Source organism: Gouania willdenowi, chromosome 3 (genome assembly GCF_900634775.1).
Source record: "Gouania willdenowi chromosome 3, fGouWil2.1, whole genome shotgun sequence".
NCBI lineage: Eukaryota > Metazoa > Chordata > Actinopteri > Blenniiformes > Gobiesocidae > Gouania > Gouania willdenowi.
In genome coordinates this window covers 40,836,594-40,852,134 of record NC_041046.1, presented here as the reverse complement: position 1 = coordinate 40,852,134, position 15,541 = coordinate 40,836,594, and the positions used below count along the sequence as shown (strand labels likewise).

Genomic DNA, 15,541 nt, shown 5'->3' with positions numbered 1-15,541 from the left:
TCACCTGAAATGTGTAGTAATTGATAAAAACAAAAGAAAAAAACACTTATTAAAAATTTTTTCAAATTAAAACAGTGATTCGTCTGACGCCATTTTTGTTATAGGCAGTGTTTTTCAGCCTTGGGGTCGTAACCCATTATGGGGTCGCCTGAAATATGTAGTAATTGATAAAAAGAAAAGATTAAGAAAAAAATACTGATTAAATTCAACTTTTTAATTATTTTGTAAATGAAAACACCACATTATCTCAAACTGTATTTTATACTTTTACTTTCTCAAATATACATTTAATTAAAAAAGAAATCAGTATAAAAATATCCAAGTTGGTGCATCTCGTCACTTTGTTATACTGTATTATGAGTAGCCAGGATTAGTGCACAAAAACTGATTGATGAGCAAAAGCTAATTCCAGAAAGAGTTGTCGGAAATTTGCGATACCAAAATGGGGTTGCGACCCAAAAACGGTTGGAAACAACTGGTTTAAGGTGTTCCTGTGTTTTGGAACAACTTTCAATCCATGAAAACAGCAGAAATGTCACTTTTGAAGAGTTTTTGGGTTCAGAAGTGGATGGGAACAACTTTTTGATGAAATAAAGATACATTTTAAAACAGTGTTTGCTATCGTCCCCAGCAGCTTTATAAATACAAACCTTTCCCATTGCAAAGTGGGATATGGCTCCAATGATAGCCTTAAAATGAACTCACCACTGGCTCCGTGTTACAACACAAATATAAACATCCACAAAATAATCAAGAGTTTTGTTTTTATTACTAGAAAAACTTGACAGTCTTTAACATCAGATTAAATGCCTCCTTCCACATGCAACCAGAACACAAACTGTCCACGGATCCACATGTCAGTGATGATGTCACTGCAGGCTGTAGGTCTGTTTTCTGTCTCCGAGCTTTAAGGTGACAAACAGTGATCGAGGATCCTTCTTGTTTTTACGAACCGTGATTGTTCCCGAAAGCTCCTCACCTGCAACGATCCCAAGGGAAGGAAATGAGTGTTAGTTTTCCAGCCATAACGGGAGACTTGACAGAAATGGTTCTATCGTATTATAGCCCTCTTTTCCTCCATCCTCCCCTAAATATCCTGTATTAATAATTAAAAGATAAATAAATAAAAACATTCCTCTGCCTCTCTAAACTGAAAGCTGTCATTAGCCTCGCAAGAACTGTCACCTCAAATGGCCTGGGTGGTAGATCTGGCGAGATTAGATCAGATTTGATCAGATTTGATCAGATTAGATTAGATTAGATTAGATTAGATTAGATAGCAGGAACAAACCCAGAAACAACTAACAAGAGAGATGGATGGATGTGAAGAAGACAATCTGACAAAAAAAAAAAAAAAGTTGTGAAAATACCTTGAAAAATGGGACGGTGAGTTTAATTCCTAAAGAGGAGCAGGATGGTCACAGTTACACGTTCAGTAATATTAGTAACTGAGATTTTAGCGTCTCCCACAGGGAAGGAACCACGTAAATCAACAAGAAAAATCCACCAAGCACAAGCGCCACAAATATACACCCCTTTCAAAAAAGTGTTAAAGGATTTAAAGCCTGAAATAAATGGGTTGTGATAAGACATGTCAAACTCGAGGCCCGGGGGCCAAATCCGGCCCTTCAGACCCTCCAATTCGGCCAGCAAGAAAAAGTTACTGTGTACATTAACAAATAATGCAGTTGCAGATATCGCCGCCATTCTAAATACACTGATTCAATAAAACTCCACAATATTTGGAGGATGGCAATTTTCCCATGCTTTTATCGCATGACTGTGGTCATTTTAAATCTCAAATTGTTTAAAAGACTCAATTTTCCTGCAATAGTTTCTCATAATTTCCCAAAATTAAAAAAAAAAAAAAATTGGTCACAAAATCAATGAAATGTAAAAGAGAAAATCCTACAGGGACTGATACGGGTCACTTATTGCTTGGATATTGTCTGCACTTCACATACTTTATGTATCATTTATACATTATAGTGCAAACTTGGGTAAATTATTGTTGAAATTGTTTGTTTACCCACCTAAAATCTGAGGCCCCTGAACTAAGATGAGTTAGGTTAGACACCCCTGTGATAAGATATGTTTAAAAAAAATTATTGCATAGTGGTTACATTTTACCAACATGTTACACAATTATTTAAAGTTGTTAGGGGCTAGTAAAATAGGGACATAAATGAAAATGTTGCATGTTGAAATATAAAAGTGAACAGATAAATATGTAGTATTTAACAAGTGTTTATCCACTAGCGTTGAAGGAGCTCACAGTTTCAGATTCTGATTTAGGCTATATTATAACGTAGGAATGTTCACAGTATTCCGTTGTTAACAAAGGTAGGCCAACCACAAAGCAATGTCTTTGGAGGGTCACTGACTAAAAACTGTTTTTATCACCTGAGAAATATCTCAAAAGTGAGGCATCCGTTATCAAACTGGTCATACATGCGTTTATATCATCGCGCATTGACTACTGTAATTCTGTTTTCACTTGTTTTAATAAGTCGACCCTAAACAGACTCCAGATCGTTCAGAACGCTGCTGCCAGAACATCCCACATCACCCCATTCTTTCTACTCTGCACTGGCTCCCAGTTAAGTTTCGAATAGAATATAAAATATTAGTTCTTACTTTCCGAGCGTTACATGGTCAGGCCTCTCAATATATCTCAGACTTGTTGTGCCCCTACACTTCAAGGTGAAGCCTTCGGTCTTCAGGTAGGGGTCTCCTAAACCTGAGGAGACCTGGCGTTCCAGGCTGTGGCCCCCAGACTCTGGAATGACCTGCACGTCTCTCAGGGAGCTCAACTGTGTGGTCACTTTTAAGAAACTGTTGAAGACTGGATTTTAAATGTTTTTTTTTATCCTTTTATGATGCTGCTGTTATGATGTATATGCACCCATCTTTTATTATTCTATTATGATGTTGCACTTGTATCTTCACAGCACTTTGTGATTTTATCTGCTAAAGTGCTTTATAAATAAATGACTTACTTACATTCTAATCACCTAATTGTGTTTAGTTTGTTGTTCGGCTCGAGGTCACTTAACAAAATGAACAGGTGGGTATTTTAGATTGGTGGTGGGACGGCTCGTAGCATCAAATCCAAAACTTGGCCGGTATGGTCAGAATGGGAATTCTATTTATTATGTTCGACTCCAAAGATTATGGAAAATCGGAGGCCCTACAAAAGTTGAAGAACCTGCATTGACAAATACATTTACTGCAATCAATGTTAATCCAGTTTCTAACCTGTTATTTGATCAAAAACTGACCACGTGCGTTTGATTCTGTGCCTGTTTCATTCAGATAATTTGTTCCAGCACAAGTGGATGCATTTTGTCCCTGTTCTCATTACAGTATTTTCAGGCAATTAATTTCATTAGAATCAAGTTTGCAGAGCACTTCTGCAGTGATCACAGTGCTCATGATGGAATAAAGTCAGATGATTAGCCGCTGATTACGGTGAAGCGTTATTGATGCTCCTGCTGCTGCAGGGCTGGCGCTATGCAGCTCAGACCTCTGCAGTACCAGCAGTAGAAATGCAGTGGAGCCTAAAGAAATGATGATGTCTGTAAAGGCAATGTGGTTTAATGTATGTTAATAAGAGCGTGCACGTCCATGAATGCTGATGAGATGTGATCTCCAGATGGCACGAGGAAGTGCGCCGTAACTACAACGCTTCAGTAATCGAGGGCCGGAGAAAAGATGCAGCGTATTATGACTAATAATGAGTCTGATTAACTTTGTGTTTGACAGCTGGAGGTAAACGAATGTTTAACCAAACAGAAAAACAATCGTCTTCCAGTGCTGGAGGTTAAAGGAGGACGAGGGGAAGGAAGGAAAAAAGAAAACGCTGACTGTGGAGATTTCTCCAGTCAAACGTTGCCATCGCTGCTGTCACGTCTTTCTGGTTACCATGACAACGACACCATCGCAGAGCGCCACGCTCTGGATCGGGCACTTCACTGCACAGTGTGCAACAGATGATTGAAACATTGTAGATGGCGGGATGTATGCAGTGATCTTTGTCATTGGGGTGATACTAAAACCCTGAAACATGCATGTTGCACAGAAAAAGATATAGATTTATGTTTTAAAAAAGATTACGTGTGTGTTTTCAATAGCTATTTTTGAAAAACTAAATTTGGTTGGTTGAATTCTAAAAAAAAAAGTGGGACTCAATGACTAAATGTGGGTCCCAGAATGAGACCAGTTGAGAACCTATTCTTTAGTACATTTTGAAAGAAGTAATTCATTATTACTATTATTATTATTATTTATTTATTATTCTGCACACAACCATTACTGACTAAATTATTATTATTTTATTTCCGTTTTATGGCTCTTTATAAAGTGCTGACCTCAGGACTTTGAACGTAATCATATGATCTTAGTCGAGCCATTTCTGATCAAAGCCACTTTCTATGGTTCAGGTCGTGGTTTCTACCTATTATATTGTTGTAACACACATGGCACTGTTTTAGAATTCATACATTTAGCTATACTTAGAGGCTGAAAATATTTTGTTTATTTTGAATTGAATTAATTAATTAGTGTTTTATTTTATACAGATGCCTTTGTGGAAAATAAATTCAGTTCCAATTGTGCAAGATTTGGTCTCTTTCTTTTTTTAAGTTTCTACATAAGATGTTTACTGTATGTAAGGGAAACGTGGCAAAATTTCATACCAAAAATAAACATGGGGGTGTGAAAGGAACTAGTAACTTTTACTTTGAGTTCTATTTAATTGAGCTACTTTTTACTTATACTTAAGTATTTAATGAAGGACTTACTTGTACTTATGTACAATTTCAATCAAGTAGCAGTACGTCTACTTGAGCAGGATATATCAGCACTGTGTGGACGACCTTTAGTGAAGCTGAATAGGTTGATATTAAACAGTCCCAGTCCCTCATGGTTTAGAATGAAGTGCTGGAGCGTTGGTACAAGCAGCAACAGCGAGTGTTTATTCAGTCGTGCTGCAGCTACAGCAGCTCTGCTGTAATCACTCAATGGAAACTCCCCACACAACAGGCAACTCTGCCTTCAGTAAACTGGCCACTCTGATGCTGGGAGAAGGAGTTTAACCATGTGTGGAAATGAGAGTGGGAACGTAGCCAGGCTCCCAGTGCCACGTCGTACATCACCGTGCTGTTGCCATTAAGCACCAGGCCTACAGCAGCAGCCCATCGCCTTCCCCCATGAAATTACACGAGTCGCATTGGTGATTCATTTAAACTGTTGTCATTTACATTTTGAGCACTTAACTGGATTTGTAGATCCATAGTTTAACACTAGTACCCAGCATGCACTGGGCTCACAATGGTCAAAATGTGGGAAATCTTGATCTGGAACATATTTTAATACTTTAATACTTTAATATATAAATTGTAATTGTATTATAATATCGCTAACTTTTGTGTTAAATTTTGGTATTTACAATTACCTAAACTCAATTACAGTTAAGAAACCAACAGATTTTTAAGATTACAATTAATTTTAATATAATTTTAGTTAATCATCAAATATGCAATTACAATTATGAATTGACCCCAACCCTGGCTGGGACCCAAACAGGAAGTGGAAGTTAAAGATAAAGGAGACTTAAAGAAATCAAGGAGCGAAGCTACAACACTAATGAGGAAGGAAGTGGGCAGGGAAGCGAGGGACCAATGGAAGCCTGGGTAAAAAACTCAATGTTTGGGGACAGTTAACACTGGGAGACTGCTGAACCCCCATAACCACAGGACTCACTCTGGTGAACATTAGGAAGGTAAAACAAAGGGGAAAAAAAGCTCCTCCTCTTCAATACAAGAGCTACACAAACACAGCAGAGCATGACAAATGATCCGCTGTTTAATTTATTACAATGCCAGGCGGGAGGATTCGCTGGGATGTTTTGTTCCGGGCCGATGCGTCCGTTCCCTCTACAGCCAGCACCTCCCACTGAAGCCCCGCATCACAGTTAATTACTGCTGCACCCCGTACAAATGCATCAAATAGGATTCAGTCTCTCCAACAATAAATCACAGAAGCCAGAGATTTCACACCAAAGCACTGGCTGCAGAGCTTCACCAGAAATGAAGGAGTTAACCCTCTTATTAACCTCAAATATTACTAACACATTTTACCCTTGGGGTCAATTTGATCCCGGGAATATTTGCCTCCAGGAAGTGATTTTCAGAAAATTGTTGACCAAGTTTTTGTGTCAGGCACTTTGATTATTTGTTGAATACATAAATAACCCTTTGATAATTAAAAACCTTGACATGTTCTCTACCACCACCATCAGGCCAAACATTCAGTTTGAGAGTTAGTGTATCTTGAAAATCTGTCATCCATCTGACAGACTGAACCATATTGAGTGATGTTGGTGACCCCCCCCCCCCCCCTTTCTCTAATAAACATATTTATTTACTACTTCAGATGAGAATGCCTAAAAATCAGGATCCTCCTCAACCCATTCCTCTGTCTCAGACACATTGTCCTCGATGTCACTTTCACTGTGAAAGAGCTGTTCCAAAACCTCATTGACAGTAAACCTTTTCCAAAGGGACATTTTCAAGAAAGAGTGTGTGTGCAGACTATTCACTTCAATTCAACTTTATTTGTATAGCACAAGTTACAACAAAATCATCTCAATGCACTTAGCAAAATATAAAATGAATAAGAAAGAGAAAATCCAACAAGATCCACATGAACAAGCATTTAGTGACAGTGGGAAAAAACAACTCCCTTTCAACAGGAAGAAATCTCCGTTAGAACCAGGTTCAGAGGTGGCAGCCATCTGCGTCGACTGGTTGGGGTTAGTGGACAGAAGGACCAACAGAACAGGATATAGACATAGAACATCACAGTGTCCCAGACTAGTTGAGCTGTTTTAATGCTAAATATTGGATGGGGTCAGATTGACCCAAAGGATAATAAAGCAGTTGATAACCAGGACCAGAGGACACTGTGTGTGTAAGATAGAGTTGATCTTGTTCTGGAGGATTTTAAAAAGATTCTCCTAAAGCCAACAGGGAGTTTACAATGCAAGTATGCGAGTGTTGTAAAGTATTCTATAGCAGCCAATGTTGTTAAAACTCTATTCCTGCTTTACGGCCCCTGGAGGAAGCTGGGGACTGTTAAAGTGTTGGATCACAGCAAACACATTAATAGCTTCTTTTTTTAACTTCTTCTGCTTGCATTGCTTGGTTTGAACATTCCACACACACCCAAACTCACGACTCTTTACGTTCACTATCACTTACAGCAGAATGTTTTTCGATTACAAAAGTTCAACCAGTAAACGAACTAACAAATGTTTTATGTTTGATTTATGTGGCATCATTTCAGGAACGCATGAGCCTACGGTTGTCCTCTACACCTTCTTACACAGTAATGTGACCCTGCACAGCCAAAAGCTCTCCATCAACAGTTTATCACCCCTGTGCTTTGGAACGGGGTCAAGAGGTGGAAATCAAGAGCTTTGGTCCTATGTATTACAGTGGGATTCTGTTAATATCTGATCGTCCAGCAGACTGCTGGACAATCAGTGGATGGAAGTATGATTAATATTAGGATAATGCACAAATACAAAGGAATCAGACTAAAGTGTAGTTTGGGCTGACACAGAGATGTGTCCTCCTTGGACCAGGTAGACAGACTCATGAAGAAATGAATTATCACAATAAGCAGAAGATATTTGGAGGTGAATTCAATCAATAATTAACAGATCTTTCATTGCGTGTAAAGGTCTTACAATGGGACACAAGAGGACAATCCGTGTATCATTCGTTACAAAAACATGAAAAATGAAAAAAAAAAAAACTCATTATTTGATATTTGTTTCCAAAACCAAAATGAAAAGACAGAAAATGCCTTGTTTTTCAAATTTAAGCTCTTTGCTTGGGTACAGAAAATGAAAAATGGAAAACGAACACCTTTATTTGTTTTCTCCATTACCGATTTGCCAAATTACGTGACCCGTAAGTGTACTCTCATCCGATGCTAATGGCTATGCTAACGGCAGTTTGGCATGACAAGATCGCTGCTTCCAACTGTGCATCCGAAACATGTTCTTTTCGCTTTAGCTGGTGTTGGGCACAGAACCTCCTCACGGACATTTCGGGGGATTTAGAGACTCCTAAGTGTTGCAAAGCTAAAGATATCTCGGAATGTGTAACGCTTCACGCACAGGTGTGATTCGGTCGTAGATAATCACACCTGTGATGATATGTCACACAATAGCACGACCCTAAGTGTGACATTGCTTTGATACAACAGTTCTACAAGCACATTTTATTAGTAATCGGTAATAAGTGATGAGAGACTATGACCTGTTGACTCTGAATCCACATCCAAACAGATCGTTGTAAAGTTCTAGCATCCATCACAGCAAACGGCGAGAGCAAAAAACTTGGTTCTCTTCTTTTCCACTCTCCCTAAAGTTATAAAGTGCTGACTTCTGTTGGAAAGAACATTTCTCAGTGTGACACACAGTCCTACAATGGACGCCTTCATATTTACTTCCGTAAACACCTTGAAATATGGGTCACCTTAGGACCTCTTCTTCCGTTCATACTCCAAACTGACTGAAAACGCATTTAATATGTAATATGAACGACCACACGCAAAAGAATCTGAGTTTTTGAAAGAAAAAAAAAAATCAAAATTGTGCATTAAGAGTAATGGTAATTGATGGTATTTAGATCAGTAGTACGGTGGAGTGATATGATCTGTAAGAAGTCCCGGTGCTGTTGTTACTGTATATCAGCACTCTTGGAATGTTTGTCGGTACTAACTGTTGTATGTTCTTTAAATGTCATGTTCAAAATGGTACTAGAAGCAGTGCGTATGATATTAACAGCTAAGGCTCATCTCCAGATAGATATAAATAAGGTCGTCATGGTAACTAGCCTGCTAGTTATTTATGAACAAATAGAGTTCTGTTTTCTTTCTGTTGCCCTTTGCTTATCCTGGGCTGGGGTCATGAGGGCAAAATCCTCAGGCGAGATGCCCAGACCGCCCTCATCACACCACGTTCACCAGCCAATCTTGAGGAATCACGCTCCATTGTATCCTCGGTCTTGTATCGGGTACATCTTTGGCACTGCAGAGAATCCTTTCAAGTTTTCCATCATTTGTTTTGTTTTCTGTTGATTTTTTGTTTTATTCTAATGCATTAAATGTTTTTAATTTTCATTTTTTTTGCTTGCACATGTATCTACAGTACTGTCTCCAGAAGTACAAGAAAGTTAATAATTAAAATTCACATTTATTTATTTTCTTATCTAATGATTAAATATTTACCTTGAACTTACTTTATTACATCCCCTACAGTGAATCCTTACTATTGCTTCAGGCTGTTAACTTTAGTCAATCGATGACACGTTTACTACAAAACAAAACACATAAAACCAACCTAAACATCTCAATCACATGCTGTTTTGTTTGACTGAAGCTGCAGAGTTTTAAGTAAGAAGATGGAAACATCTGTGCCTGAGGAAAGCTGTACCAGTTACTGTATCTGCTGACTCAGCCACACTGTAAACTGTTTTCGTGGACACTTCTCTTCTAATGTGTCATGATTCAGAGGCTTCCACGCAGGAATCAGATAAAGGTTTACATGCTGATGGCTGAATGCGATTTGTTTTAATCCACCATAGGTGACAGATAACAGGTGTCAGGTTGTCTGACTGCAGCTCCACCGCAGACAGACGAGTTGAAAAAAAAATTCACATGGCAACGTCACTGTGTGTTTAATATCAAAGGCAAGCTCTCACCTGAAGTCTTTTAAATGGTTATTACCAAATGGTTTGTGCTGATTGGTCGCATGCTTTCTAACCTGCTCGGACGTCCATCGGCGTCTCCAGGAGGAAAAGCGTTTGTTTCCAGTGTGTTTTAGTGACCTGAGGGCCTGTGGAGAACATCACCTAGAGTGGTAACAGGAAGAAAAAACAGACAATTTGACACTAAACCAAAATGAACATTAAACATTTAACATTAAAATGGAAATTATTCAGAATGCTGTAATCTTCCTGTCATAAAGTTATTTACATAAAAATCAGGAATGAATATGATGATAATTACCACCTTTTTGGGTTTTAATAGATTAAGGACCTGTTTAAACAAAAACGTTCTGCTTCTGTTTACAAGTGTGACAATATCTCGATACGGAGCTATATCGCAATATTTTTTACGCACAATCAATTATCGATATGCTCGCGCTAAGTGTCGATTTGAATTATTATTTTTTTTTTCAAAACCTTTCTGCTTCTTCACTAAAATGTGCAGGTAGGTCTTCACAGAAATGTTGTCACTGTTTGTTGAAGGAACCAATATATTGTTTACTGGAATATTTCACTATAATGGTGTCACTGGTAAGAAAAACCCTATTTTTTGTTTACAGAAAGCACTATTGGAGATACTTATTCATTTACATTGGTATGTTGACACTTATTTAGAGAAATGTTGCACTAAAATAGTGTCACTGTTCATAGGACACTTTTTCAATTTATTGTCTTTCAGAGATATAAAATAAAAATTGTATTTTTTCACTTAATCTTTTTTTCTTATGTCATAGATTATCGTAGATTGATTTCTGACCAATACATCCATAATCGCAGTATCGTCACATCGTTATCGTGAGCTTTGTATCGTGTATCGTGCCGTATCGTGAGACACCCAGAGGTTCCCACCCCTGTTCGTGTGTGCATCACTCTTTGGAGTCAAACTGTATCTCTCCAACAAAGTGTAAATTTACTTCACCATCACTTGGATCACAGGAGAAATCTGACGATAATCACAGTGCTGCACTACTTCTGAGAGATATTTGACCAAACCCAGGGTCGCGCTTCATTTCTATCTTTTTAGCATGGACTCTGGTCTGACGCTGCACGGTGAAGGTGATGTGTTTCAATAAGCGTGAGATGACGCACAAATGTTTGCTGAGGAGGTGAATGCATGGCTGTACTCTGGTACATTAATGAATGTTGTTATAAAATGCATAAAGGACTAGTTTTTGACTAGTTCTGTTGCTGTGTGTGTTACATGTGTGTAGAGAGCAGCTCTTTGAGCTGAGTGTGTTACAGCAGTAAACCTCTACATAGCGTCTGTCGCATCACATGAAGCCGCCAGTTTACAGTGTAATGCAGTTATTAAAAAACTCGCCTACAGGTGCACGGCATGTACATATGTGAATAGCGTCAACAGCAATGGGTTCAGGATTAAAGAGAAATCAGCGTTATTTAGGTACAGGCCATATTCTGACGCTACGGGCCGGTTCAGGTCGAACTTTGTGGGTCTGATTAAAGCTGATCCCGTGATACAGGAAGTTTCATTTTCCTGTTTACACAGACAAGGAGGGAGTAGCGTTTTCAAAAAGTTCAGTTATGTTTTCAAGCACCAAAACGCAACAAAACTCTCGTGTCAATGGGGCCTAAGATTAGGTAGTTTGTCACTATACGCTACAGAAAAAGGTGTGATGCAAAGCCTGCTTTACTGGCCATAACATTAGCACAATCACTGAATTTGATTAATACATATTTCTTGAAAAATGTATTTAAAAAGACCAAATAGTTTATCTTTGAAGTTAAAGCTACTAGGGACATTTTTTTAAAAAATCAGATAAAGACAGTTTCAGCCTCATAGATTAATAAATTTGCCTCATCCCAAAAAAATTAAATATTCCTGAAAAAGGCTTATTCAAGGAGTATGCTACGTTAATTTTGGCCCCAGTAAGGTTAAGAGGTGTACAGCCCTCTCCGTGCAGCCTCTGGTTCTACAGACAGTGACCACTGAGGGAGTGACGTAGAGAGAAAGTCAACGCCGATTGGATGTCGCAACAGCGTCGAAGTCACTTGAGAAGTTCACATTTTTACATTTGAGTTTCAACAAAGTTACATCCACTTCTAAAGGACATTAAATTGCATATTAATAGTGTTAATAATGTTTTGTTGATAAGAATAATGAAGTAATGCTTTCAATGTGTTATTTTTTTTTAACCAGTGATCATCCAGAGGTACATTGCTGTGAGTGATGATGATAATTTACTGGCACATCTACTGCATGCAGCTGGAGTCTCAGGTACAATAGGACGTGCAATTAAGAGGCATGTCGGTGCTGCTCACAGAGCTTGGCATTGGCTTTTCCGACTGGCCGGCTCTGCTGGTATAAGTGCTTGTATCAGCAGTCGACGAGGACGTCCGTCGATTGCCAGCGAAACGCCTCCAGGAGGAGGAACACGACAAAGCGTGAACGTAATTGAGTTTGCGTTAAATGGCTTGGCTGTTGCCACTGCTTACCTTGTTGTTGCTGCAGCCTTTGTCAAAGAAAATGTCAAAGTAGCCGACAATTCCCTGCAATGAAATACGAGGGCAGTGTGAGAATGTGACAAGTGCAATAAACACCTAGATTTGTTTGCAATTGGGACATGTAGAACTGAGGTACACTGCTTTACAGCACATTAATGAGCTGCTGTGTTACATAGAACCATACAAAGCTCAATTTAAGGATCAGATATTACCTCAACGTAATGTGTCCGTTTGTGGTGTTTTAGCTGTGCATATTAAAAAACCTGATTATTCAACTGCATGTGACCAGTGTTTTATTTTTCTAACCCAAGGTCTCAGAAACATGTTTAGGCTGAGTCGACAGCACGTTTCAGGTTCTCACCTCATCTGAGACATGTCACCGGACAAATGAAACAAATTATGTGGCTGTGAAAATATGCTGACATTAAATAATAGCTCGCTATGGGGAATTAGCAAAGCTAGCCGTTTTGTGACAGCACTACAGTGATGGAAGAAATACTTGAACATGACCTTAACGGGTGGAAAAGTCCCAGTCGCATTAGAACCTTTTAAAGAGTGTGAAAATCATAAAAAAAACCAACAACAACAGACATTTGACATTTTTTTTTACTTTTTGAAAACTACCTTTTTTGACAAGCCCTGATTTCTTTAAACTGGGTCTTTTAAATCAGTGTTTATCAAATGGGGGTGCTCGATGGCAATATAGAAGGTACTCGAAAGAGAGTGGAAAATTAGCAAATAAAAGCATTAAAAAATATGGGTACTTTAAAATGTGTATTTTTGGTTAAAATGATAATTATAATATTATTTTGATTAAAACATGACCTGAAAAGTCCCACACCAGGCGGGAGATGACCAGAAATAATAAAAAAAGTGTAGAAATCTATTCAGGAGGCACTAAATACTGTTTCATTCCACTCATTATGGTCTAGAGTTGTTGTTTTTATAGTATTCTGAGCAAAATGTTGTATCTAGACAACAGGGTTGGGGTTAATTACATTTTTCAGTTACAATTACTTTTTCAATTACCTATGTTCAGTTACAACTCAATTACTACAGTTCAACCACAATTACAGAGCCTAAAGTAAACAACCTAATAAAAGTTAACATTCCTCTTATGTTAGCTTTCTGTTAGCATCTCTTATGATAACAGGTCTTAAACCAGCTGTAAAATACAATAAAAATCGAATCAGCTAAAAATCAATTAGCATTAATATTACCTAGTACTAGCATTAGCTAGCATTAGCATTACCTAGTATTAGCATTAGCTACCATTAACACTAAGCTCGCATTAACACTAACCTAACCTTAGCATTAGCCTAGCATTAGTGTTAAACTAGTATTACCATTAGCCTAGTGTTAGCATTAACCTAGCGTTAGCCTAGCGTTAACCTAGCATTAACCTAATGTTAACATTAACCTAGCGTTAGCATTAGCCTAAAGTTAGCGTTAACCTAGCATTGGCATTAACCTAGCATTAGCATTCATCTAGCTTTAACTGAACATTAGCAATAAGGTTGAAATGGGTTAAAAAGGTTGAAGATAGTAGCTGAACATGGTAAAGGTTGAATGGTTGAAGAATGGCTGGGAATGAAGGGCTGGAAATTTCCAATAGAAATGAATGGGATATAAATCATTTCAAAAAGTTACAAATTATAAAAGTACAAGCATAAATCTCTGAAACTTTGAGAATTTTTTGATAGCTTCTTTGTCAAAATGGAACAAACGATGTAGGAAGAGTTAACGGTGAGACGGTTGGCCTCCTACATCCTCACTAATTACACCATCATTGTATTTCATTATCAGTTGTGCGATTACAATTATAGTTGACCCCAACCCAGCTAGACAAAGGGGGTACATGGATTCTGAAATAGGAGAATGGGAATACTTGGGTCAAACTTTTTAGATATATCACCAGACTTCCAGGTACTGTATATATTATTATCCTAGACATATGCAGAGCTTTAAATCCATTTGATTACAAAACAATTCAAACATCTAAAACAAACTGAAGGCCAGAATGCCTTTAGGTGACTGTTGTCAGATGTGTGAGCTGGTTCTCCCTCACATCTCCGCCCCCACTGGTGGAACGGAGCCACTCTATCAATCTCAGGAGCACACTTGTAGCGGCATTGATGCAGAACTAATAGCTTTTAATCCTGACGCAGCTGACAACTCAGAGGCCAGCTATCGGAGACAAAGAGGAGTCCAATCAATGCAAAGGAGAAATAGAGCCAACTGGGAAGCACTGGACGGGGGGGTGGGGGGGGGTTATAAAAAGTGAAGGCCAGACATCCCAGTGAAAGGAAATTGTGAATGAAATGTACAATATCAACATTTTGTTTGGTTTAAAAAAATGGTTTAGGGACCCCCTTATATCCGACTACTACATCTTGCTCAGAATACTATGAAAAAACAACTATAGAGCAAAATAATGGAATTAATGAGTGATAACACACATTTGAAAAAAATCTAATTTTGTTTGGTTTTTTACGATTTATTATTTTATTTTATTTATTTTCAAATAAACACCATACAAACACTTGAACTTAACATAAAAGCAGTGTCATGTGCATGTGTCATTAGGAGGGTATCAATACATTTCATTAACAGAGACAAAGGAATACATAAAATAAAATAAAAATAAATAATAATAAAAACTAGTAAAATTAAAAAATTAATTAATAAATAAATATAAAAAATAAATTAAAAGAAAATTTAAAAATATAAAATTAAAATGCATATAATAATAATTTAAATAAATAATAAAAATCTCATTTTGTAAATGAGTGAATAAAACAGTATTTAGTGTCTCCTGATTTGATTTATTGCTATAGTTTTTTTTTTTTTTCACTCCATCCTGGTGTGGGACCAACACTGACCCTTGTATTTTCAGTTCATGTTCTAATTAAGATCATTTCTATCATCATTTTGTGTGTTTTTGTTGTCATTTTTGTGTTTTGTTGGTATTATTTAAACTTTTCTCTCTCAGTGTGCGCGCTTATTGGTGTTATTTGGTTGTTTATGTCGTTTTTGTATGTTTCGCTGTTATTTTTGTGTATTTTGTAGTGATCTTGTGTATTCTTGTCCCATTTAGTGTGTTGCTGGTAATAGTAAGTAATTTTCTTACTTAGTGTGTGTTTTTGGTGTCATTTTGTGTATTTTGTTGTTGTTTGTCTGTTCTTTTTATTATCCAGTATATTTTTCTCTTATTTTGTGTGTTTTTGTTGTCGTTT

General features: G+C 37.6%; 1 protein-coding gene across 1 annotated transcript in view; it reads right to left on the bottom strand.

Annotated features, from left to right (window-relative positions):
- Positions 1 to 747: 747 nt before the first annotated feature.
- LOC114456660 (protein arginine N-methyltransferase 3-like) overlaps positions 748 to 15,541 on the bottom strand; it is a 75,068-nt gene continuing 60,274 nt past the window's right edge. The window contains exons 14-16 of the mRNA XM_028438583.1: positions 12,297 to 12,350; positions 9,839 to 9,926; positions 748 to 979 (exon numbers count right to left, since the gene is read on the bottom strand). Coding sequence (XP_028294384.1) covers positions 870 to 979; positions 9,839 to 9,926; positions 12,297 to 12,350 — 252 coding nt within the window. The 3' untranslated portion in view covers positions 748 to 869. The remainder of the gene's footprint in view (positions 980 to 9,838; positions 9,927 to 12,296; positions 12,351 to 15,541) is intronic.